The sequence below is a fragment of the Sturnira hondurensis genome, unplaced genomic scaffold (assembly GCF_014824575.4).
Source record: "Sturnira hondurensis isolate 20B ecotype Veracruz unplaced genomic scaffold, ASM1482457v3 Scaffold0025478, whole genome shotgun sequence".
Lineage (NCBI taxonomy): Eukaryota > Metazoa > Chordata > Mammalia > Chiroptera > Phyllostomidae > Sturnira > Sturnira hondurensis.
Window position 1 is genome coordinate 177,358 of NW_028098109.1, and position 26,668 is coordinate 204,025.

At 35.7% G+C, this 26,668-nt stretch overlaps 1 protein-coding gene across 1 annotated transcript in view; it reads left to right on the forward strand.

The window, feature by feature from the left end:
* Positions 1-26,668, forward strand: part of HTR2C (5-hydroxytryptamine receptor 2C) — a 137,986-nt gene that overhangs the window by 35,332 nt on the left and 75,986 nt on the right. Inside the window, exon 3 of the mRNA XM_037039741.1 lies at positions 16,006-16,206. Within this exon, the coding sequence (XP_036895636.1) occupies positions 16,006-16,206 (201 nt within the window). The remainder of the gene's footprint in view (positions 1-16,005; positions 16,207-26,668) is intronic.

Below are 26,668 nucleotides of genomic sequence, written 5' to 3' on the forward strand. Positions count from 1 at the left end.
TAAAAGATGCTGGTGATCTACATTCATAATTTCTTACAAGTAATTTCATGTGAAAATACAATTATCTAAAAAAATTAATTTAAAAATGTATGTGTAAGGCATATATAACTTTTAAGTGTGGAATTCTAGGCTCATTCCACACTTGGACCTAAAACTCCCCATCTTTCTGGAGATCTAGCAAGGAGTGATACATACAAAACATAAACATATATGTTAACACACATATTACATATTTAAAATATAAGTGTATATAATAACATATATAGGGATATATAAATTATAAATGTACGTCATAACATATATAGTATTTAATATATAAAATATAAGTATAGGCTGAAGAAAGTCGATATCTATACACAAAGTTGATACTATTTTAGCAATTACATACTTCAATGAGGACCACATTTACACCTAAGGTTACAGAAAATTAAAAGCAATTGGCTTCAGTTATCCTTGAGATTATTTTCCTATAGATTAACACAGATTTCAGTTAAATCACAAACCAAAAAATGTATTTTCTCTAAATAATATTCCACAGGTTGTTAGATTCCTACAGCACCACTAACCTCAAATCTATATATTAACCACATCTTAAATATTTTAATTTTTCTAGCTACCATTTTAGCCATAGCTCCAACGTTCAAAAACATAACAAACAAACAAAAAACAAGAGAATCCCAAAAAGTATAAGATCTAGTCTTTACCTGTCTTTTTAAAATTCTCTTCTAGATGCACAAGTACCCATATTGTTCAGGCAAATAAGATATTGTCTGTCAACAAATTCAACTTTATAATCCATGGGGGTGAAACTCAAAAAAAGCCACCTAATAAAAAAATCTCAATATTTATATTCATTGCCAGAAATTTGTTTTTTCTCACCCTTAAAATCACCAATTCATTTGTATCAAACAGTTAAAATTTGTCCATTTAGAATTTTGCCAACAGGATACATTTATACTCTACAGTTTCAATTTATTATTGTGATTTTATAGTTTATCAGTAAACAATACCCAGCCTTAACATTTCCATTAATATTAGAAACCAGTTGTCCTTGCACTCCCTATTTCTTGACATCCTGACAAGATTCCTGTAAATAGATGTGTTTTACCAATTTTGTAAATACAAGGGGAATAAAACTTTAGAAAACACATACGAAAACACACACAAAAATAAGCCCTGGCTGGTTTGGCTCAGTGGATTGAGCACGGGCCTGCGAACCACATGATCATGGTTCAATTCTCAGTCAGCGCACATGCCTGGGTTGCAGGCCAGTCCCCAGCAGGGGACTCACGAGAGGCAACCATACATTGATATTTCTCTCCTTTTTACCCTCCCTTTGCCTCTAAAGATAAATAAATAAAAATAAAAACCCACAAAAATAATAACTATTTGCCTAATTTGGTATTATGCAATCTTATGCTTCTTTTTACTGCAAATATATTTTCTTCAAAAAGTTTTAATAGAGGTTATAGAAGATGGGAGTGAGGCAGGAAGGAGCAGAGTTCAGTTCCCCTTACACATGGGAGAATAACCTAGCTGATCTAAGGAGAAACAGAGCAAACAGCAAACAGTACCCCAGCATATATGAAGATAGGAGACCAAAAATTGTAGAGGACATTGAAAAACCAGACAGTAAGAAGAGTGCTTCAGGACAATAAGGTCTCTGGGACAAGTGCAGGGACCAGTATGGCTGCAGACCCAGGCCCAGTGCCCACCAAGTCTGCCACAGTATTCTTGGGAGAGAGCTGGGTCAACAGCTCCAGCCCCTGCCAAACAAGAATTGAGCAGTACCAGGAGACACCTGGTTGCTTGAAGACAAAGAGAGGGGAATAAGAACTAAGTAGCAAACACAGAAGGGCTGTGAACACCCACGGAGTCTGTGGATGCTGGCTGGAGAGAGTTGAGAGTGGGGCCATGATGGTCCCTGACCCCAATAGTTCCCAGTCTGGTTGGAGAGTTGGGCTGTGTGAGAGGCCATACCTCTGTATGTAGTGGAAGGCTTGAGTGGGAGGAATTTCTCAAAAGAAAAACTGAAAAAAATGTTTGGGGAATTCTGCAGCAGCCGATCAGGCCTCGCCCACACCAAGCCTGGCAGTGCTCCCAAGGAGGCCTGGAAGGCCCTGAATGCACTCCCATAGCACTGGGAAGGATGCACACTTGAACCTGAGGGACCAGAGGCAGCCTGGCCTAGCATGCACACCCACAAGCTGGGGAGAGTGCATTCTGTAGAAGGCCCCAAGCCCATATCCCTAACCCCTGTAAGAGTGGGCTGTGAGGAAGGCCTGGACCCCACACTCAAAGACCCAGGGAGAATCACCTGGCGAGCCCTAGGGATAGTGTGTACCTGAACTGTGGAAACTGAGGGACCAGAAGCTGCTGGAGAGCTAGGCTGGAGGCTGACTGATTGCAGATCAAGAAGGGAGAAAGGCAAAACCAATTGACCCTCAGCCTACTGCAGCCAGGAAGACCAGCAAAACCAGTTTGGCCAGATTGAAGCCAGCAAGAGGCATTTTTTTAAGTAATTATTTTTTTATTTTTATTATTTTTTATCTTTCAACTCCTTTTTCCTTTCTTTCTTTATTTCTTGTTTTATTCCTTCTTCCTTTCCTATCCATTTTATCTCTTCTTGCTTCCCTCTACTTTTCTTTTTAAATTCCCACAAGTGAGACAAGAAAACCTGGAACTATGAAAAGACCAGAGCTGGACCTGAAGAGGGGGTATCCCAACAGCTGAGACAGTGAGACAAATTACTCTTTGCTACTACAGAGAACATGCGGTTTATTGAATATTTGTATGACTATTTTTTATTATTCTCTTTTTTAGAATGAATATTTCCTTTTTCCTTGCTTATTTTTTTAATTTTTATTTTTATGTAGTTCTTGTTCAAGTATAGTTTTCCATCTTATATTCCCAGCCTATTATTCTTATATCTTTTATTTTATTAGTATTTTTGTATTCCTCTTATTTCTGGTTAGTTTTCTTTCCCTGGCCAGTTAAATTGTATTGTTTCACGGGTTCCCCTTGTTCTCTCTTTCATAGTGTATTGTTAATTTACTGTCCTTCACGTCACTTGTGTCCTGTTAGCACACTACTCAAGGTCCTATAATTCCTATACTTCTTATCCAGAACACATAGATTTCCTCATATGATGGATGCTCCATTATCATAAATAATAGCTGCTCCAAACAATTGTAAATACTACATAGCACCCCTCCCAGATCTTAGTCCACTTCATGGTTTCCTGAACTTTTTTACTGTGATTAGCTCTATTGTCTCACACACTACACCTATTCTGTACCCTTTACTCTCACCTTACCCCAGAAACAGACCTCCCACAAGCTTACTACATTCTAGATCCAACTCATATCCCTTCCCTCCCTGACAAGGTTCTTATTTTCTTTCCACTGTTTCTAAAAAGTGGCTAGTTAGTTTGAATATCACAGTTAACACTATACATAGCCAAAGGATCTCCTATCTCTTCTCTACAGGTTGGTACTGTAAATATCATAAAATAAACACTTGCTGTATTAAACGATTTTGCCTTCCCCCTCCAACTTTATTGATCACAAAAAAGAGTAGATGGAAACTGTGAACACCAGGATACCTGCTGTAAGAGGAAACCCCAAAACAAAGGAACCACCAACAGGTGACAACAGAAGAAAGTGAAGGAGGGGGTGGAAGCCACACTAACTTCAATCCAAGACCTATCTGGAAATACAACTACATAGTGAAGAAACTACCCAGAACAAACAACTGAACAAGTGAAAGTCAGAATCCTCCAAACCCTGTACACACAGAAGAACCAGCTTCAACACAACCTTTCTACAACTGCACAACAGAATACAAGAGGTGGTAGACAGAGTGACCCTCAGTTCATCAGCTGATGGGAAGGAACCACAAAAGAAAAACAAAAAAAAAATCAAAACACAAAGACAAACACAGAGCCAAAATAAACAACATCCCAAGACCAGTGAGGTTGGGAGATCAAGGAAACGACACCACTGAATCTCACAGGTATTCTAACATAGAAGTTCAAACTAAAACCAGGGAGTCATAACAGATCAATTTAAGAACCCGAGGCTAACAGGAAAAGTCTCAAAAACAATTGGAAGAAAAAGAAACAATCCCCAAATGAAAGAAAAGGAGGAAGCCTCAAAAAGAATGCTAAATGAAATACAGGCTAGTCAAATATCAGATATTGAGTTCAAAGCAATGGTTGCCAGGAAGTTCAATGAGCTCAAGAGAATTACCAGGAACAACAGAGAAACTACAGTGAACTCACTGAAAACTATATCAACATGAAAAAGGAAATAGAAACTATCAACAAGGGCCAAGAGGAAATGCAGAATACAATTTCTGAACTGAAGAACACAGTGGAAGGAATCAAAAGCAGGATCGATGAAGCAGAAGATTGGATCAGTGAGCTAAAGGACAAAGTAGAAAAAACACCGAGAAACAGCAAGAAAAGGAAAAGAGGCTCAGAAAGAGTGAAGAGGGGTAAAGGGAAATGCAGGACAGTATTAAATGTAATAATATCCATATTATAGGAATGCAAGGAGAAGAAGAAGAGCAAGGGATAGAAAACCTATTTGAAAAAGTAATAATGGAAAACTTCTCTAATTTGAGGAGAGAAAAAGTCACTGAAGTCCAGGAAACACAGAGACTCCTAAACAAAAGGAACCCAAAGAGGCCTACTTCAAGACACATCATCATTAAAATGGCAAATTTCTAAGACAAACAGGTAATCTTAAAGGCAGTAAGGGAGAAATAGGAAGTAAAAGACAAGGGAGCTCCAATAAGGTTAGCTGCTGACTTCTCAATGGAAACACTCCAAGCAAGAAGAGAATGGCAAGAAATATTCCAAGTAATGAAAACCAGAGGCCAGCAACCAAGGCTACTTTACCCAGCAAGGTTCTCAATGAAGATAGAAGGCCAAATAAGGAGCTTCCCAGACAAAAGAAGTTTAAAAGGATACACTTCCACCAAAGCAGTTTTGCAAGAAAAGCTAAAGGGACTGCTTTAAGGAAAAGAAGGAAAAGAGGGACAGAGAGACAGGAACACAGGTACAAAAATGGCAATGAATAAGTACCTATCAATAATAACCTTAAACATAAATGAACTAAGTGTTCCAATACAAAGATACAGAATAGCTGAATGGATAAGAAAGCATGACCCACACATATGTTGCCTACAAGAGACCCACCTCAGGACAAAAGACACAAACAGAGTGAAACTGAAGCTCTGGAAACAAATTTTCCAAGTAAACAGACAGGAGAAAGAAAAGCTGGGGTAGCAATACTCATATTAGACAAAGTAGACTTCAAAAGATGGTCCACCAGGAACAATGTGCTTGTCTTAACCCTGAATGATCTGCTTAAGAGCCCAAAAGATGGCCCATAAAGGCATATCTAGAAGGTCATTTCATAATACTCAAAAAAGATTCCACCAAGAAAATACAAATATCGTAAACATATATGTACTCAACATAGGAGCACCCAAATACATAAGGAAAATCTTGGAGGACTTCAAGAATAATATTGACATCAGCACAATTATAATTGGGGATTTTAACACCCCACTGTCAAAAATGGACAGATCTTCCAAACAAAATATCAATAAAGATATTGTGACATTAAACAATGACCTGGGTGAAATGGACTTAACAGATGTATATAAAACCTTTCATCCCAAAGAAGCTAGATACACATTCTTTCCAAATGCACATGGAACATTTTCAAAGATAGATCATATGATAGGACAGAAAACAAGCCTCAAAAATTTTAAGAAAGTTGACATAATATCAAGCATTTTCTTTAACCACAAGGTACTGAAACTAGAAACCAACCCCAAATAGAAAAAAAAAAACCCAAAACACTCAAAATCATGGAGATTGAATAGCATGCTATTAGACAATGAGTGGGTCAAGAATGAAACTAGGGGCCCTGGCTGGTGTAGCTCAGTGGATTGAGCACGGGCCTGCGAACCACACAATCGCAGTTCAATTCCCAGTCAGGGCACATGCCTGTGTTGCAGGCCAGTTCCCAGCAGGGGACTCACGAGAGGCAACCATACATTGATATTTCTCTCCTTCTCTCCTTCCCTTCCTCTCTAAAGGTAAATAAATAAAATATTTTTTTTTAAAAAAGAATGAAACTAAGGAAGAAATAAAAATGTTTCTGGAAACAAATGAAAATGAACTCACAACAACCCAGAACTCATGGAACACAGGGAACGCAGTCCTGGGAGGGAACTTCATAGCAATACAGTTCTACCTAAAAAAGATAGAAACATTTCAAACAAACAACCTAACCCTATGCCTACAGAAACTCAAGAAACGACAACAACAAAAAAGACAGCCCAGAGCAAATAGAAGGAGGGAAATAACCAAAATCAAAGCAGAATTAAATGACATAGAGACTAGAAGCACAATTCTAAGGATCAATGAATCCAGGAGCTGGTTCTTTGAAAATATAAAAATCAACAAGCCTCTAAGCAGACTCATCAAGGAAAAAGAGAGAGGACCCAAATAAACATAATCAGAAATGAAAGAGGAGAGATTACAACCGACACCACAGAAATACAAAGGATTGTAAGAAATTACTATGAAAAATTGTATGCCAAGAAATTTGAAAGCCTAGGTGAAATGGATAAATTTCTAGAAAAATATTACCTTCCAAAACTCAATGAAGAAGAAGGAGAAAGCCCAAACAGAACAATAACAGCAGATAAAATTGAAGTGGTAATCAGAAAACTCCCGACACAAAAAAACCCTGGACTGGATGGTTTTATAGGAGGAGTCTACAAAGAATTTAAGGAAGACCTAACCCCTGTCCTTCCAAAAAAAATTCAAAATGCTGGAAGACTCCCAAACTCTTTTTATGAAGCCAGCATCATTCTATTTCCCCAAATCAGAGAAAGGCACAACATAGAAAGAAAACTTCAGGCCAATGTTGCTAATGAACATAGATGCTAAAGTCCTCAACAAAATATTAGCAAACTGCATCCAGCAATACATTAAAAAGATTATACACTATGACCAAGTGGGATCTATCCCAGGGATGCGAGGATGGTACAATATTCTCAAATCAATAAATGTAATACATCACAAAAACAAAAGCAAAGACAAAAATCACATGATCATATCAATAGACGCAGAAGAAATTTTGGTAAGGTACAGCATGCTTTTATGATAAAAAACTCTCAGGAAAGCGGTAATAGAGGGAACATTCCTCAACATAATAAAGGGCATATATGAGAGTCCTACAGCCAACATCATTCTCAATGAGCAAAATCTAAAAGCTTTTCCACTAAGATCAACAAGACAATGTTGTCAATTTTCACCGCTTTTATTCAATATACTATTGGAAGGGTTTTTTTTTTTAGATTTTATTTATCTTTAGAGGGAAAGAGAAGGAGAGAAGTATCAATGTATGGTTGCCTCTCATGAGTCCCCTGCTGGGAACTGGCCTGCAACCCAGGCATGTGCCCTGACTGGGAATTGAACCGTGATCATGTGGTTTGCAGGCCCGCACTCAATCCACTGAGCTACGCCAGCCAGGGCTGTGGTAGTTTAATCCTCCGTGATCAGACAAGGAAAGGAAATAAAAGGCATCCAAATCTGAAAGGAGATACCAAGACTGTCGTTTGAAGATGATATGATAGTGTACAGAGAAAATCCAATAGACTCTGCCAAATAAGTGCTTTACCTAATAAATGAATTTGGCAAAACAGTTGGATACAAAGCCAATATCCAGAAATTAAAGGTGTTTTTGTATACCAACAATGAAACAGCAGAAGTTGAAATCAAGAAAAAAATCCCATTTGATATAGTGAAGAGAATCCTAAAATACCTAGGAATAAACTTAACCAAGGAGGTAAAAGACCTGTACTCAGAAAACTACACAACACTGAAGGAAAAAAATCAAGGAAGAAATGAACAAATGGAAACATATACCATGTTCATTGATCAGAAGAATTAACAGAATCAAAATATTCATAATACCCAAAGCAATTTACAGATTCAACACAATACCTATTAAAGTGCCAATGCCATATTTCACAGATATAGAATAAACACTTCAAGCATCTATATGGAATCATAAATACCCCTGAAAAGCTGCTGCAATTTTGAGCAAGAAGAGCAAAGTAGAAGGGATCACAATATTTGATACAAAACTGCATTACAAGGCCACTGTGAATCAAAACAGCCTGGTACTGGCATAAAAACAGGCACATAGACCAATGAAACAGAATAAAGAGCCCAGAAATAATCCAAAATCTCTATGGTCTATTAATATTCCACAAAGGGGGCAGCAACATAAAGTGGAGTAAAAATAGCCTCTTTAACAGATGGTGTTGGGAGAACTCGACATCTACATGCAAAAAACCAAAACTTGAGCACCAACCTACACATACACAAAAATAAGTTCAATGGGGATAAAAGATTTAAATATAAGTTCTGACACCATTTAAGTCCTATAGGAGAAAATAGGCAGGAAAATCTCAGATATTTCATGCAGCAATATTTTCACTGGTATGTCCCCTAGTGCAAGGAACACAAAGGAAAGAATAAACTAATGGGATCTCATCAAAATAAAAAGCTTCTGCATGGCTAAAGAAAACAGTATTAAGATAAAAAGAAAACCAACTGTATGGGAAAATATATTTGCCAATGATACCTCAGACAAGAGTTTAATCTCCAAAATATACAAAGAACTCACATTATTCCACTCCAAAAAGATGAGCAACCCAATTAAAAAATGGGCAAAGGACTCGAACAGACACTTCTCCAAGGACATACATAGGATCCAGAGACACATGAAAAGATGCTCAATATCACTAGCTATCAGAGAGATGCAAATTAAAACTACAATGAGATACCACTTTACACTGGTCAGAATGGACATCATAGAGCAACAAACAACAAGTGTTGGAGAGGTTGTGGAGAAAAGGGAAGCCTAGTGCTCTGTTGGTGGGATTGCAGACTGGTACAACCACTCTGGAAAACAGTATGGAATTTCCTCAGAAATCTCAAAATGGATATGCCTTTTGACCCCGCAATTCCCCTGTTTGGATTATGTCCTAAGAACCCTGAAACACCAATCCAAACTTCTATGCACCCCGATGTTCATAGCAGCACAATTTCCAACAGCCAAGTGCTGGAGACAACCTAGGTGCCCATTAGTAAATGAATGGATCAAAAAACTATGGTACAAGGCCCTGGCTGGTGTAGCTCAGTGGATTGAGCGCGGGCCTGCAAACCACAGGATCGCGGTTCGATTCCCAGTCAGGGCAAATGCCTGGGTTGCAGGCCAGTTGCCGGTTCCCAGTTCCCAGCAGCGGATGCATGAGAGGCAACCATACATTGATATTTCTCTCCCTCTCTCCTTCCCTTCCCCTCTAAAGATAAATAAATAAAATCTCTAAAAAATGTTCAAAAATAAATAAATAGCTATCAGATTAAAAAAAAAACTATGGTACATTTATGCAATGGTATTCTATGCAGCAGATAGAAAGAAAGAAAAAAGGAGCTCCTCCCCTTTGTGACAGCATGGATGGAACTGGAAAGCATTATGCTAAGTGAAATAAGCCAGGCAGTGAAAGACAAATACCTTATGACCTCACCTTTAACAGGAACCTAAACAACCAAACAAACAAAGAAGCAAAATATAGCCAAAGACAATGAAATAGAGAACAGGCTGACAGTGACCAGAAGGGAGAGGGGAAGGAATTTCAGGGGAAGAAGAGAAGAGTTTGAAGGAACTAGTACAAAGGACACATGGACAATAACAGCGGTTAGGTGGAGCCTGGAGGTAGGTGAGGAGGGCTGGGGGGTTGGGCTAAGATGGGGGTAAAAGGCAGAAAAGTGTACTTGAACAACAATTAGAATTAAAGAAAAATCTTTTAATAATAATGATCAAAGTCATATGTAATGCAATTATAACAATTTATTCAAATCAGTATAGAAAATCGATTATTCTTATTACATTTATTCTGTTCAATGGTAAAAATATGGCATCTTAGTTTATTACAGTTCTTAAAAATCAGATTTTGTTTCCTCCTGAAATTATTGAATAATGATTTTTTAATCTTAGAAGTACAGAACTATAATAACAAGCCAAGATGAATAATTTTTACATTCATGTAATAGTGACAATTTTCTCCCATGCTCTAGGACAAGCAAAAATAATTGCTTTTCACAAAATAATAACCTCCATTTTTACTAGTAAGTATTAAAAATCTTCATGCTCATGTTTATTGCTATTTTCCATTTCTAAATTTTAAGAAATCAATTCCCAACTTGTTAGTGCCTACAGTTCAAGTTAACATTTTCCATGTTCTATAATTCTAACGTTTGTGCAGTTGTCAGTCAAGATTTTCAAATTAGCTGTCTTGATTCCCATGCTTTCCTCCTCAGGAAAAATAAATGTTTTTCTATTTCAGAAATTTCTATTTTCACCAGCTTCCATTTTATGGTTCTGACAGTATATGTGGATATTGGTGTGCTCAGAGTTGAGGTCAGGCTATCTGGCTTGTTAGGTCTTCATTTATTTCTTCTAATTTGGTGGTGTCCCTGATAGTAATAAATTTTAATGTTTAAATGCAATATATTTCATATCTATTTAAAATTAAAACATATGTATACATACATATGATAATTATACACTTAAAATTAACCACTTTACCATATAAAGTGAACTGTTTAAAATATTAAATGGATAAAATCTGGTTTTCAACCTGAATCTAAATATAGAGTTTGTAGGTTTAAAGTAATCCTTGCCTATGGTTTGCTTCACTAAGTTTCCAAATATCTAAGTCATACTTAACTTTACTTGGGGTTTATCAAACTAATGACCTCCAATTTATCACTCTCAACTCCATAGGTTGCTTCTGACTTTTAGTAGTTGGTAAAAGCTCATCACTAAGTGAAATGGAGCCATGCTGCCTGGAACCTTGCCTCCTCTAGGACTTAATCTCTCTCTCTCTCTTCTCCATCCCTCCCTCCCTCCATCCCTCCCTCTCTCTCATCACTGCATCAAATGACACCTTCACAGCACACTGTACTAAGCATTAGAAATCACCATCTTATTCTTTACCTGTAGATTTCTTCAGACCACCTAATTACCAGTTTTTTCAGATTCAGTGGGAATCTATTCAATGTCATTCATTTATCAGTTTTTTGTTTTTTTGTTTTTTTTAATATATTTTATTGATTATACCATTACAGTTGTTCTATTCCCCCCTTCCTTCCTCTCCACCTGCACACTCCCTCCCCCGACATTCTCCCCCCCTTAGTTTATAACCATGTGTCTCAAGTTCTTTAGATTCTATATTTTCGCCACTATTCTTGCCCTCCTCCCTATTTACTACCTACCTTCTATGCTATTTTCTTACTACCTACCGTCTATGCTATTTTCTGTACCTTCTCCCCTCTTCTCCTCCTCCCACTCCCCTGTTGCTAACCCTCCATGTGTTCTTCATTTTTATGGTTCCACTCCTGATCTAGCTGTCCTCTTGGTTTGCTTTTGCTTTAGGTGTGGTTGTTAAGAACTGTGAGTTTGCTGTCCTTTCACTGTTCATATTTTTCATCTTCTTTTTCTTATATAAGTCCCTTTAGCATTTCATAGAATAAGGGCTTGGTGATGATGAACTCCTTGAACTTGACCTTACCTGAGAAGCATTTTATCTGTCCTTCCATTCTAAATGAAAGTTTTGCTGGATAAAGCAATCTTGGCTGTAGGTCTTTGGATTTCATGACTTGGAATACTTCTTTCCAGCCCCTTCTTGCCTGTAAGGTCTCTTTTGAGAAATCCGCTGACAGTCTGATGGGTACTCCCATCTGTTGAAGATATTGATAGAAAAACAGTTATAGTAGGGAATTTTAACACCCCACTGTCAAAAATAGATAGGTGATCCAAACAAAATTTCAACAAAGATATTGCAACATCAGGGGTGTCAGACTCATTGTCACTGGGAAACGCATCAGCCTTGCAGTTACCTTCAAAGGACCTAAACAATTCTAGGACTATATAAATGTAACTACTCCTTAACTATTAAGGAATTGAAATTACAGTCGGCCATTAGAAGGCAACCGAGAGGCTGATGTGGCCCCCAGTGAACATAAGTTTGACACCACTATCCTAGATGAAATGGACTTAACTGATAAATATGGAACCTTTCAGCACAAAGAAGTAAAATATGCATTCTTTTCACGTGCACATGGAACATTTTCAAAGATAGACCACATATTAGGACACAAAAACCTCAACAAATTCAAGAAAATTTAAATCACATCAACCATTTTCTCAAATCACAATGACTTGTAACTGACAAGGAATGGCTTGTAACTCAGTTACAAGGAAAATCTCAAAAACACTCAAACTCATGGAGATTAAATACTATGCTATTAGAAATGAATGGATCAAGAATGAGATCAAGGAAGAAACAAAATATTTCTGGAAACAAATGAAAATGAACTCAAAATAATCCAAAACTTCTGGGACACTGTGAAGGCAGTCCTGAGAGTGAAGTTCATAGCAATACAGGGCTACCTAAAAAAGATAGAAACATTTCAAATAAACAACCTAACCCTACACCTATAAGAACTCAGGGAACAACTACAAAGACAGCCCAGAGCAAGTAGAAGGAAGGAAATAACCAAGATCAGAGCAGAATTAAATGACATAGAGACTAAAAGCACAATAGCAATGATCAGTAAACCCAGGACCTGGTTCCTTAAAAAGATAAAATCAACAAGCCTTTAAGCAACAAGCCTTTAAGCCTTTTTTCTTGGAGTCAAGGAAAAAGGAGAGAGGACCCAAATACAATCAGAAAGAAGAGAGCATAGACTACAACTGATGCCACAGAAATACAAAGGATTGTACGAAATTCCTATGAAGAATTGTATGCCAAGAAATTTGAAAACCTAAGTGAAATGGACAAATTTCTAGAAAAATATAATCTTCCAAAACTTAATGAAGAAGAAGCTGACAGCATGAAAAGACCAATAATAGGTGATGAAATTAAAGCATTAATCAAAAAAACTCCCACCACACAAAAACCCTGGACAACATGGTTTCTCAGGAGAATTCTACAAAGCATTTAAGGAAGAGCTAACACCTATCCTTCACAGACTATTACAAAAAATCTAAGAAGACTCTAAAACTCTTCTTATGAAGCCAGCATCGTCATAATCCCAAAACCACATAAAGACATAACAAAGAAAGAAAATACAGGCCAATGTCGCTGATGAACATAAACACTAAAATCTTCAACAAAATATTGGCAAACCAAATCCAGCAATATATTAAAAAGATCATATACCATGATAAACTGTGATTCATCCCAGGATGCTAGGATGGTACAATATTCATAAATCAATAAATGTAATATATCATATAAATGAAAGGAAAGACAAAAATTACATGATTATATCAATAAATGCAGAAAAAGCTTTTGATGAGGTACAGCACTCATTTATGATAAAAACACTCAGCAATGTGAGAATAGAGAGAGCATTCCTCAAACTAATAAAGGTCATATATGAGAGACCTACAGCCAACATCATACTCAATGGGCAAAAACTAAAATCTTTCCCACTAAGATCAGGAATAAGATAAGGTTGTCCACTTTCATCACTCCTATTCAACACAGTATTGGAAGTCCTAGCCACAGAAATCACACAAGAAAAAGAAGTAAGAGGCATGCAAATTAGAAAGGAGGAAGCAAAATTGTTATTGTTTGCAGATGACATGATAGTATACATAGGAAATTCTATAGATTACACCAAAAAGCAACTTGATATAAAAGGTGAATTTGGCAAAGCAGTGGTATACAGTCAACATTCAGAAATCAAAGGCATTTTTGTACACCAAAAATGAAATATCAGAAATAGAAATCAGGAAGAAAATCCCATTTGATATAACAACCAGAAAAAGAAAGTACCTAGGAATAAACCCAACGAAGGAGGTAAAAGAGCTATACTCAGAAAACTACACAACACTGAAAAAAGAAATCAAGGAGGACACAAACAAATGGAAATATATACTGTGTTCATGGATTGGAAGAATTAACATCACCAAAATGTCCATACTACCCAAAGCAATTTACAGATTCAATGCAATACCTATTAAAGTACCAATGGCATATTTCACAGACATAGAACAAACACTTCAAAATTTATATGGAACCATAAACAACCCCAAATAGCAGCTACAATTTTGAGAAAGAAGAACAAAGTAGGAGGGATCACAATACCTGACATCAAACTGTATCACAAGGCAACTGTAATCAAAATAGCCTGCTACTGGCATAAGAAGAGACACATAGACCCATGGAACAGAACACAGAGACCAGAAATAAACCCAACTCTCTGTGGTCAATTAATATTTGAAAAAGGGTGAAGAAACATAAAATGAAGTAAAAAGAGCCTCTTCAACAGATGGTGTCAGGAGATCTGGAAAGCTACAATCAAAAAAATGAAACTCGACCACCAACTTACACTTTACACAAAAATCAGTTCAAGGTGAATAAGTTCAACTTACACCTTACACAAAAATCAGTTCAAGGTGAATAAGATAAGGTTGTCCACTTTCATCACTCCTATTCAACACAGTATTGGAAGTCCTAGCCACAGAAATCACACAAGAAAAAGAAGTAAGAGGCATGCAAATTAGAAAGGAGGAAGCAAAATTGTTATTGTTTGCAGATGACATGATAGTATACATAGGAAATTCATAAGGCATGACACCATAAGAGTACTTCAGGTTAACATGGGCAGGAAAATCTCAGATATTCCACACAGCAATATTTTCACTGATATGTCCCCTAAAGCAAGAGACATAAAGGAAAAAATAAACAAATGGGATCTCATCAAAATAAAAAGCTTCTTCATGGCTAAAAAAAAAAAAAAAAAACAGCATTAAAATGAAAACGGTACCAAGTGTATGGGAAAACATATTTGCCAATGATTCTTCAGACAGGGGTTTGATCTCCAAAATAGATAAGAAACTCACATGAGTCCACTCCAGGAAGACAAACAATTCAGTCAAAAAAATGGGCAAAAGATCTGAAGGGACACTTCTCTAAGGAGGACATACAGAGGGCCCAGAGACATATGAAAAGATGTTCAGCATCACTAGCCATCAGAGAGATGCAAAATAAAACCACTGAAATACCACTTCAAACCAATGAGAATGGTCATCATTAACAAATATACAAACAAGTGTTGGAGAGGATGTGGAGAAAAGGGAAACTTAGTGCACTGTTGGTGGGAATGCGGACTGGTGCAGCCACTGAGGAAAACAGTATGGAATTTCCTCAGCAAACTAAAAATGAAACCAGCAATTCTACTGTTGGGATTATATCCTAAAACCCCAGTAACACCAATCAACAAGAACTTATGCACCCAGATGTTCAAAGCAGCACAATTTATAATAGTTGCATGCTGGAAGCAACCTAAGTGTCTATCAGTAAACGAATGGATAAAAAACTATGGCACATTCACACAATGGAATACTATGCAACAGAACTAAAGAAGCAGCACCTAACTTTGGCAACGGCATGGATTGAAGTGGAGAGCATTATGCTAAGTAAAATAAGCCAGGCAGTGAGGGAGAAATGCCATATAATCTCACATTTAATTGGAACCTAATCAAAAAGAAAAACAAGCAAAATATAACCAGAGACATTGAAGTTAAGAACAATCTGACAGTAACCACAGGGGAGATGGGAGGGGCTAATGGGGGATCAGAGGAAAGGGTTTTCAGGAACAACTATAAAGGACTCATGGACAAAACTAATGGGTGTGGGGATCAGGGTGAGGGAGGTGGAGATGGCTGGGTTGGGGTAGTTGTGGGGGAAATGTAGACAACTGTACTTGAACAACAATAAAAAAATGAAATTAAATGCTTAGATTATGAGAGTGAAATAAGTAGACTAAAATTTAAAACTGCAGTCAGCATCATTTGTATAATATGTTTTTGTGTTCTTTATCTTTTCTTTCAGATTATGTCTGGCCACTACCTAGGTATTTGTGCCCTGTCTGGATTTCTCTAGATGTTTTATTTTCTACAGCGTCCATCATGCACCTCTGTGCTATCTCGCTGGATCGGTATGTAGCAATACGTAATCCTATTGAGCATAGCCCTTTCAATTCGCGGACTAAGGCCATCATGAAGATTGCTATTGTTTGGGCAATTTCTATAGGTAAATAACTTTCTGGGCCATTAGAATTGCAACGGCTATGCTCAATACCTTTGGATTATGTACTGTGAACAACGAACAGACATCGACTGGTAACATTTGTATATAATCGGGATTGTTATGTTTAATAATTATTCTTAACCTATTTATCTGATATTTAGGTTAACAATAATAGAATAAATGTAATGTAGATGAGTATTTATATGAAAAATTTCTACTCATTATGCTAAATTATTTTATGCATCAATATGCCAATGAATTCTTCAACACAGAAAAGAAATCTTTAAGATGTTTAAAAAGATTTGAAAATGACAAAAATATGTGACAAAAATCTAAATTTAAAAATGTAACATTTAAATGTTAGAAAATATAAATCTACACTAGAATAGTGATCTTAACATTTTTATTCTATTTCCATGTCTTCTTCAGTGGAAATATTATCAGTGCAATAGGAATCTTCATGAAGTAAACATGCCAAATTTATGCTGTTAATCACCTAAAATATACTATTTTCTCTTATTTTCAAATATCTCCTTGGATTTAGGTTATTGAAAAAGAGAAAAATCTCTTCATATTTTTTAACGATTTTGTTTATCTTTAGAGGGGAAGGGAAGGAGAGAGGGAGAGAAATATCAATGTATGGTTGCCTCTTGTGCGTCCCCTTCTGGAAACTGGCCTGCAGTCCAGATATGTGCCCTGACTGGGAATTGAACTGTGATCCTTTGGTTGGCAGGCCCGCACTCAATCCACTGAGCTACACCAGCCAGGGCTCTCTTGATTTGTTTAAAGATTTGGGGGAGGTTGAAGAAGAGAAGTGATCACCATATTGCTTGTATTTGAAATATTCATAAATGCCTTAATGATGCTAATATTCAAGACACAAAATTTAACCAATTGAAATATAAGAGCTTTTACAATTCTCTTACTTTTCTTCTTCTCTCTTGCAGTTGCAACTTATATATGTAATGCCTCATTAAATAATTTTTAAAGTTATGCTTCTGTAAAAGATTCTGGTAAAATTTATAATCCTCTCTGATATCATCTAAAGATTTTGACTTTGGGTTTATCTATAATATAAATTGATCTAACTTTTAAGATTTTTCACCAATTATTATAGGTGAATGCATGCACACACACACTTTTGGACAAAATACAATGAAACTTATATCACAAAAAAGTGAATATATACACACAGTTTGACCTACATACTCAAGTATTCACAGATTTTACCTCCTCTACCCTGAAGAACTCATCTAAAAAATGCCGTTTCTTATGGTGCTTACAAAGGAAATGCACAGCTAAATTAAATTAAAATATTTGGGGCATCAGCTTCTAATAATGAGTCTTGCACTAAAAACAACTAAAATATAGAAAAATACTACAAGCATCCTGAAGCTAATAAGATAATGAAGGATCCAGAAAGAGACAGGTATCCAGGAAAAAAGATCATGACTTTTGGTTCCTTCTGCCAATGATGCATTTGTAAACCTGAAGCTGTGACTGATGTTAAGAAGCTCATCTTACCAACTCATAAACAGAGTAAAACCATGGTAAGAATATAGAACCTGGCAAGGGTTAAACAACTTGCATTTATTTTTTGGATCCCAGAGGTCTATATACTAGAAATAAGGATGGACCAGGATTAAATCACCCTTGTTATATTCAGGCCTGATTCAAGTCATCTATCTAATTTAGAAAAATCTTAGAACTGGATTAATGTGATTTTATATTCTTCATGTTTCCAATTTTTTGACATAGGTGAAAAAATCATCATCCTAGTCTTCAAATTATTTCTTTCAATAATTTTTAATTACAGTAACTGAAATACAATAATAAACAGGCAAATGAAGAGACAAGACAACATGAATCAGATACAACAAAATGAAATGTAATAAAAATGAACCCAGAGTCACTCAAGATAGTTGAATTACCTGACATAGACTTTAAACAACTAGTTGTGATTTGCACATGGAAATTACATGCTGAACTGAAATATTTCAGCAAGAAACTGCAAACTATACAGAGTGACATTTAGGATTTCAGAAACTAGAAAAGCTGGAGGTTTAGCATAACATAAGAACTCAAAGGCAGATTGGACATGGCTAAAGAAAGAATTACTAGAGGTTGGTTAGAATAAACTGCAATGGGTGAAGAAAGAAAAATGGAAGGGTGGAGAAGAGATAATAAAAGGATAATAATATAAAGTGAGAAGAGTTCCACAAAGTGAGAAAAATGACAGAAAAACAGTATTTGAAGAAATAATGGCTTTTAGAATTGATGAGAAACTGAGTCTCACATTTAAAGGGCTCAACAGTCTCAAGCAGAATGAATAAAAACAATCAACATTAGACTCATCATAGTGACACTGCAGAAATAAAAATAATGTTAACCTTAAAGAAAAAATAGAGATCAATTTCAATAAAGAAACAATAAGATGTATGAATGCATTCTCAGCAACAATGAAAGCCAGAATAGGTTGAAATAAGTCTTAATGTGCTGATTAAAAAGTGAATGCTAAATTAGAGTTATATACTCAGCAAATTTACACCTCAAGAACCAAAGTGAAATAAGGGCATTATCAGATAAGCAAAAACTAAGAGTACATGACAAAAACACACTGACTTAAGGAAACACTAGTGACTCTTTATAAAACAAAGGAAATGGTCATGGATAGAAAGGTTGGAGGAAAAGAAAACAATTAAGAGCAATAAAAATGGTAAATGTGTAGTTAAATATAAGTAAATATTTATTGTAAATATTGACTGTATAAAACAACAAGAACACTGTATCCTAGAGCTCAGAATATTTATGGAACTAAAATGCACAAAACAATAGTATATGAATAAAGAGTGTTGAAAGTAAAATCTTTCATTTTCCAGGAGAAAGATAAAAATGATACTTGATATTAAGCTCTGATAAATAGCCTACATAATTTTTTGTATATTCAAAAGTACTAACAGAAAAGAAATGTTTAATTTTCAAATTTACCAAGGAATATTATAGTATAATAAAACAAATCCAAAAGTAGGCAATAATATCAGGGAAGAAAATATCTAAACACATACTAAGATGGCAGAAATTAAAACAAATAAAGTTTATACTTGAGCAATGTGAGGGTTTATGGGCACCAACACCGCTCACAACTGAAATCTGTGTATAACTTTTGACTCCCTCAGAACTTAACTAATAGCCTAATACTGACTTTCCTACTAACATAAAGAGTTAGCACATGTTATATGTGATTTGTATTATATACTATATTCTCATGGTAAAGCAAGATATAGAAAATGTTATGAAGAAAACTCTAAGGAAGAGAAAAACATGTACAGTCTGTAGTGTTATTTATTCATACAATAAGTTTACTTCATCTCTTTACAAGATTAATTGTCTGTCAGAACCTACATCAATATTGTCTTATATGACACAAAACACTGTAGATGTTATATTACTAATACTAGACATAAAAATGTGAAAAAATCATATTTATTATTTATCATTTTAATGAATTATTCATGCATCGATTATGAAAAAGCAATAATATGATTGCATTGTGATAACCTAATATAATTGATACAGTACTTCATAGTAGACTAGCCTATACACTAATAAATAAAACTTTATAAAAATTTTATAACACAGTATTACAGTCATATTCATAATACAGCATTAGAAATATTGTTACATTTTTAAAATCACTTGCCTATGATGAGAGGCTAATAAGCTATTTCTCCAATTATGAGGTAGAGGTATACTATATAGTAATGTAAATCTTTGAAAGCAAAGTTATAAAACAGCAGGAAAACTAAGACATTATTAGTTTTTAAAAATTATTTTTTAAAGATTTTATTTATTTTTCAGAGAGATAAGGAAGGGGAAAAGAAGGAAGGAAGCATCAAGGTGTGAAAGAAACATCAGTCAGTTGCTTCTCACACGTTCCCAAATGGGGACCTGGCCCACAACCCAGGTATGTTCCCTGAATGGGAATCGAATCAGTAACATTTTGGGTCACAGTCTGGTGCTCAGCCCACTGAACCAACCAGTCAGGGCTATTAGTTTTATATTAACTATCACACACCTCCCTACAAGTCTTGCACACAGTGTTTTAAAAGATGAATACTTAGGTGATGATGGTGGTGACACAGAAACATATCATACAGTTCTTGCAGTACAGTTATTAGATTTTCACATGAAGACACTCACACACATAAATAACAGATAAGTTTACTGGCTGCATAGCCTGATGATTATTTACTGTTCATTAAGTGGAAGTGGATCATCATGAAAGTCTTCATTTTTGTGTGTTCTTCAAATTGAGTAGTCTGAGGAGGAGGAGAAAGAGGAAGAGTTGTTCTTGTAGTCTCAGCAGTGGCAGAGGCAAAAAGAGAAAGGGGAGGCAAGAGAGGCAAGCATACATAGTGTAACTATATGGAAATATATTATAATTTCTGTTAGAAACTTTTTGCTCTTTCATTTCTCTAAAACTGTTTCTATAGTTTATCAATCTGTCTTTCACCATTTGCTTTAGTTTCAGTGCCCATATCATAGAAGAATCCATGTCATAAAAGAAGTCAAAAGCAGCCTTGAGTAATCAAAACCCTTATGCCATATTGTATAATAATTTGTTTTTCTGCCACTGCTTCTTCTATGTCTTTTTCTTCATTGTCTGACACTGGCTCAGAAGCACTCATCTCCATGAAGTCATCTCCTGTTAATTCTCCTGGTGTGTTGTCTGTTAGCTCTTAAATTTCCCCAAGATTCATATCTTAAAACCTTTCACACCGTACCATTTTTTTTGGCCATATCCACAATCTCTTTCATGATTTCCTTGCTTGGCTTTATCATAAATCCTGCGAAGTCGTGCACAGCATTTAAACACAGTTTTCTCCACCAGGACTTAATTTATTATTTTAGGCTTGATGGTTTTCATGCCTTTTTTTGTAACAATGATAGCATCTTCAAAAGTGTAATCCTTCCAGACTTTCACAATGTTATTTCAAGATTCTCTCACATTGTTTTGATGATCCTTTCCATAGAGAACCATGTGTAATGAGCTTTAACAATCTTTATAACCCCCTGGGCTAGTGGCTGAATTAGAAACATATTTGGGAGCAAGTAGACCATTCTGATGCCTTTGGTGCTGAACTCATGGGATTCTGAATGTCCAGGGACATTGTATAAATCAAAAGAACTTTAAAAGGCAGTCCCTTTTCTGGTAAGGTACTTCCTGACTTCAGAGACTAAACATCAATAAACCAATCTAAAGAAAGGGTTCTTGTTGTCCAGTCCTTTTTGTTCTATAACCACAAGAATGACAATTGGTGTTTATCTTTTCCCTTCATGGCTTGGGGGTTAGCAGCTTTATAGGTAGTCCTGATCATAAACCTGACTGCATGTGTACAAAAGAGTAGAGTTAGCTTATTCCTTTCTGACTTAAATCCTGGTTCTCACTTCTCTTTATCACTGATATATGTTCTTTGTGACTTTTTTTTTCCTGGAATGGGGCACTTTTATCTGCATTAAAAAGCCTGTTCAGGCAAATACCATTTTTCTTCAATGGTTTTGCTGATGACATCTGGGAACTTGTCTGCTGCCTTGATTGGCAAAAGTTGCTTCTCCTGTTATCTTCATATTTTTAAAGCTAAATCTCTTTCTAAAATTATCAAATCATCATTTTCTGGCATTAAATTCTACTGCTTTACATCCTTCACCCTCCTTTTGCTATAATTTGTCATATAATAACTTTTCTTTTTCTCAAATCATAGAATCTATAAGTATTCCTTTCTTATAGCAATTCTGCCCTCACATAAAAACTGTGTTTTCTTTTTTATTTTTTATATATCTATCAATAATCAATTTTATTGGCACTCTATTACAGTTGGCCTGATGCATTTTCAATATGAGATAAAAAAGTATTCCTGCAAAAAGTGCACAGTTTTTGTACCTGTGATGTAGTTGTAGCTGCAGCAACAACTTAATGAATTTTCTATTCTGTTTTTACAGTGATACTTACTATGGATTCATTTATCTTGAAATGACAGGCAAACTTCAGCTGCAGCCCTCAATGTGTGGTGCATACCAAGCAATTCAACTATTTCTTCTTTTTTTACATTTTATTTATTTAATTTTAGAGAGGAAAGGAGGGAGAAAGAGAGGGAAACATCAACATGTGGTTGCCTCTTGAGCACCTTCTACTAGGGACCTGGCCTACAACCCAGGCATGTGCCCTGACTGGGAATTGATCCAGCAACCCTTTGGTTTTTAAGCTGACACTCAATCCACTGAGCCACACCAGCCAGGGCCAATTCAACTATTTCTTGTAACGTCATGACTTTTCTCTGCTTCTTGGGAACACTTCCAGCATCACTAGTGGCACATTGTGTTATTCAATGTTTATGGTACTGCATGAAACATGATGAAAAAACATGTGAGAACTGTCTCTAAATATTGGGAAGGTATAAAACTCTAAGGTAGGGATGTCAAAATTTTTTGCCAAGGCCTCAGCTGCCTCGTGGTCACCTTCAAAGGGTCAGGTGGAGTTTTAGGACTGTATAAATGTAACCTTCTTAACTAGGGGCAAGGAGCTTGGCACTGCTGCTGGATAGAAAAAAAGGGTGGTGGGCCAGATAAAACAAGGTGAAGGACCAGATTCAGCCTGTGGGCCTTGTGTTTGCTACCTGTGCTCTGAGGGGTAGATACAGGTTTTCCAAAGTTCCAAAATTCACTTGAAATCTCAAATTTTGTCATGAGCAGCAAATATCATCTGCCTTTTCCTTGACATGGCAGGTTCAACTCACCCATTTTCAAGAAAATAGGTGCCAAATATCCAAGTATGAGTAGCACATGGGTGTCTGACAGTCATTCTTTCCAATACAAATGTTACTTCATGAAAAGGGGGCTGGCTCATTCATCTTCCAACTCCAATAATTGTGTAAGTGCTTTTCCTCAAAGCAATCATCTTCTGTCAGAATGCTGCAGAAGTACTCTATGTATACTTACATTTCATCACATGCATTGTTTTCTTTAATTTTTAATTTAATTTAATCTTTATTGTTGTTCAATTACAGCTGTCCTGATTTTTCCTCTATTACTCTCCCCTGCCCTACCCACCTCCACCTCCCACTTTTAATCCTTCCCCCTTTTTAGTCTTTGTCCATGGGTCCTTGATACATGTTCCTTGACTTGACCCTTCCCCTTCTTTCCCCTGTTATTCCTGCTCCCCATTCCCTTCTGGTCAGTGTCAGTTTGTTCTTTATTTCCATGTCTCTGGTTCTATTTTTCTCCCTTGTTGTTTTGCTGATAAGGTTCCACTTATAAGTGAGATCATATGGTATTCGTCCCACACTGCCTGGCTTATTTCACTCATCATAATGCTCTCTAGTTCCATCCATGCTGTCCTGAAGGGTAGGAGCTCCTTTTTTTCTTTCTGCTGCATATAATATTCCATTGTGTAAATGTACCATAGTTTTTTATTCACTCATTTACTGATGGGCCCTTAGGCTGTTTCCAGCACTTGGTTATTGTAAATAACAATGCTATGAACATTGGAGTGCATAGGTTCTTTTGAATTGGTGTTTCTGTCATCACATGCATTATTAAAAGGGTCAAAATTTAACAAAATTATTTTTCCTGCTTGATTAAAGGCATTATTTAATAAAACTGGCCACTTTTTCCCCCTGAAAGTGTGGTGGTGAACAAGGCAATGACTACTTGTATAATTTGATGTCACTAGCCTCATTCATGCTAAGGTACCAACAGTTTTACACCATTAGTAAAAATTTAAACACAAGAAAAGCACAAAATGACACATTAATATTATTATTAAAGTAATTTTGACTTCATGAAACCATTGAAAGTGTTGTAGAGACACTTAGGTATCCATGGATCATGCTTAAAGTAGTATGTTTCCAACTTTTGCTTCCTCTGCAGCATTCAAAACAATTGAAGGTGCTTTTCTCTTATAATTCTCTCTTCTTCCAATGCTACTGACATAATTTTTTTGTTTTGTTTTATCTTACTTTTCTGTCTGCACTTATTAATTTTTTTCCATTTTCTTCTTTAGTCCCACTCTTCTCCAGGACTCTGTTCTTTCCAACTACTTATACAGTTGGAAAGTTTTCCTGGTTTACTTATTCCACAGAAATAACAAAAATCTATCTACTGTTAACTCTCCAAGTCAATATTTCTATTTATTTTTATTCATATTATATTCAGGCCTCTAGCTTAAGTTGTATATGGATATAGAAATGTTGGATATATATCTCAAAAGCCATCTCGTCTAGATTGCTCTCATCACCTTTCTTCATCTCCACCATTTCCTCCTCCAACATTTTTGTTTCTCAAGTGAGTAACAACATCTCCCTCTTACCCAGAATAAATGAGAATCGTTTTAGACCCCTTCTCTTTCCCTCTCATAGCCAATCAATAAAACCCACCATTAATATGTCTCAGATTTTAGTCTCTCCATTCCTTCAGTTGTTCTCTTTGTCTAAGCTTTTTGATCATTAATCATTTATGCAACCACACCTCCTTCTCATCTCTCTCTGTAAAAGAGATGGTTCTTATTATATCCAAGGCACATATTTACTTCCTTAGGTGAGCTGGGTACACCATGAAAAAAGGACACATGGACAAAACCAGGGGGGAAGGGCGGTGGGATCAGGGGTGGGAGGTGGGGATGGCTGGGGTGGGGGAAAAATAGACAACTGTACTTGAACAACAATAAAAAAAGAACTAAAGTTCTTCTCCAAATCTCCATGTTCTATTACTCACTCAAATTTGTTGAACATTGCCTTTCTAACATCTCTCTGTGCATTTTTTGTGTTCTGCCTTGTTTAATTTCTTAATCATCTTGCCTTTGCATGTTGGCTCACCCTTTTCCTTTGGCTAGGGACAGTTTGTATTGCTTCTCAAAATTTTCTACCATATTAGTGGCTTAGTTATTTGTGTACCTATTAAGGTAACTTTTGTCCACATTCATAATTCATTAGTAACCACAGTTTACAAATTTATCCCATGCCATCAGAATATCTTCTCTATTTCATCTTTCAACATAGTTTATATATCATTTTTACCATAGGTCAGTGGTTCTGACCTTCTATGTCTGTGAAGAGAATTCGGGATATCTATGAACTTTATCTTTTTTAAAAAATAAGTATACCATATACCACAAAATGCACAAATTTTAAGTTAATAGCTTGATGAGTGTTTACCAACTGCATGCCACAGTCTAATGAACACACAGGAAAAGATATAGAACATTCCAAATGTCCAAAGGACTATCTATTGCCTCAGTTCTACCATTAATCTCTATAGGTAGCTACTATTGTGATTCCTACAACCACAGTTTAGATTAGTCTTGACTGTTTTGAAACCATCATATAAATGGAAGCAAATAATATGTACTCTTTTCAGTCTGATTTCTTTCAATCAATACTGTTTCTGTATGACCCATCTGTTTCATTGCATTTATTAGTAGTTGGTTATTTTTGACTGTCACACAGTGTTCCATTGTATAAATATAAAAAATGAATTTATATTTTAATGTTGATGAACATTTGCTTTGGTTCCTGTGTTTGGCTATTATGAATAAAATTGCAAAGAACCTGAGTGTTCATGATTTTTGTGGATATAAATATTCATTTATGTTGTACTTATACCCAAAAAAGAAATCTGAGAATCATCTTTGACTTCTTCTGTATATAGTGTTGAAGATTCTTCCAAACCATTTTTATTCATCTACAAAACCATCAATAACATGAGATGAAAGAAATGTAAGAAAAAAATAACATTTGCCAAAAATTGATACTGTAAGCCTCAATTAGGAAACAGCATGTTTTCTAGTAGGGTCAGACAGCAAATATTTTTGTCCAAATATGATCCCTGTTGCATATATTTTTACTAACCTTCTAGGCTGTACAAAAATAGGCCATGGACAAAATTTGGCCCATAAGCCACGGTTTGCCAAACCTTGATTTTAATAATTCAATGTGTTCTGGTAAGTGTGTCATGATGATTTTATTTTAGTATTTTTATATCTACTGAGTCATAATATTGAACACTTTTTAAAATGTTTTTATGCATGTGGATGCCCTCTTTTATATATTTTGTAATGTATCTTTTCAAGTCACTTGCCTATTTTCTTTTTTAAATTTTCTAAAATTTTTATGTTTATTTGTTTCTTGTCAATTTAAGTCTTTTACTGATTTCTAGAATTTCTTGTATTCTACATGAGTCCTTTTGCAAATATGTATTTGAAATATTTTTTCCAATCTGTGTTTAGTTTTTCACTCCCTAAATATTCACTTTGTCAGTTTTTAATAGTCAGCAATTTTGTGTCCAGTTTGAGAAACATTTTTCTGTTCAGAGTTCAAGAGGAAATTGTGATGAACAAAGACCCGACTTAGGGTGGTTATCACATGACATGATATAGAGATCATGGATTGTATACCTGAAACCTATATAATTT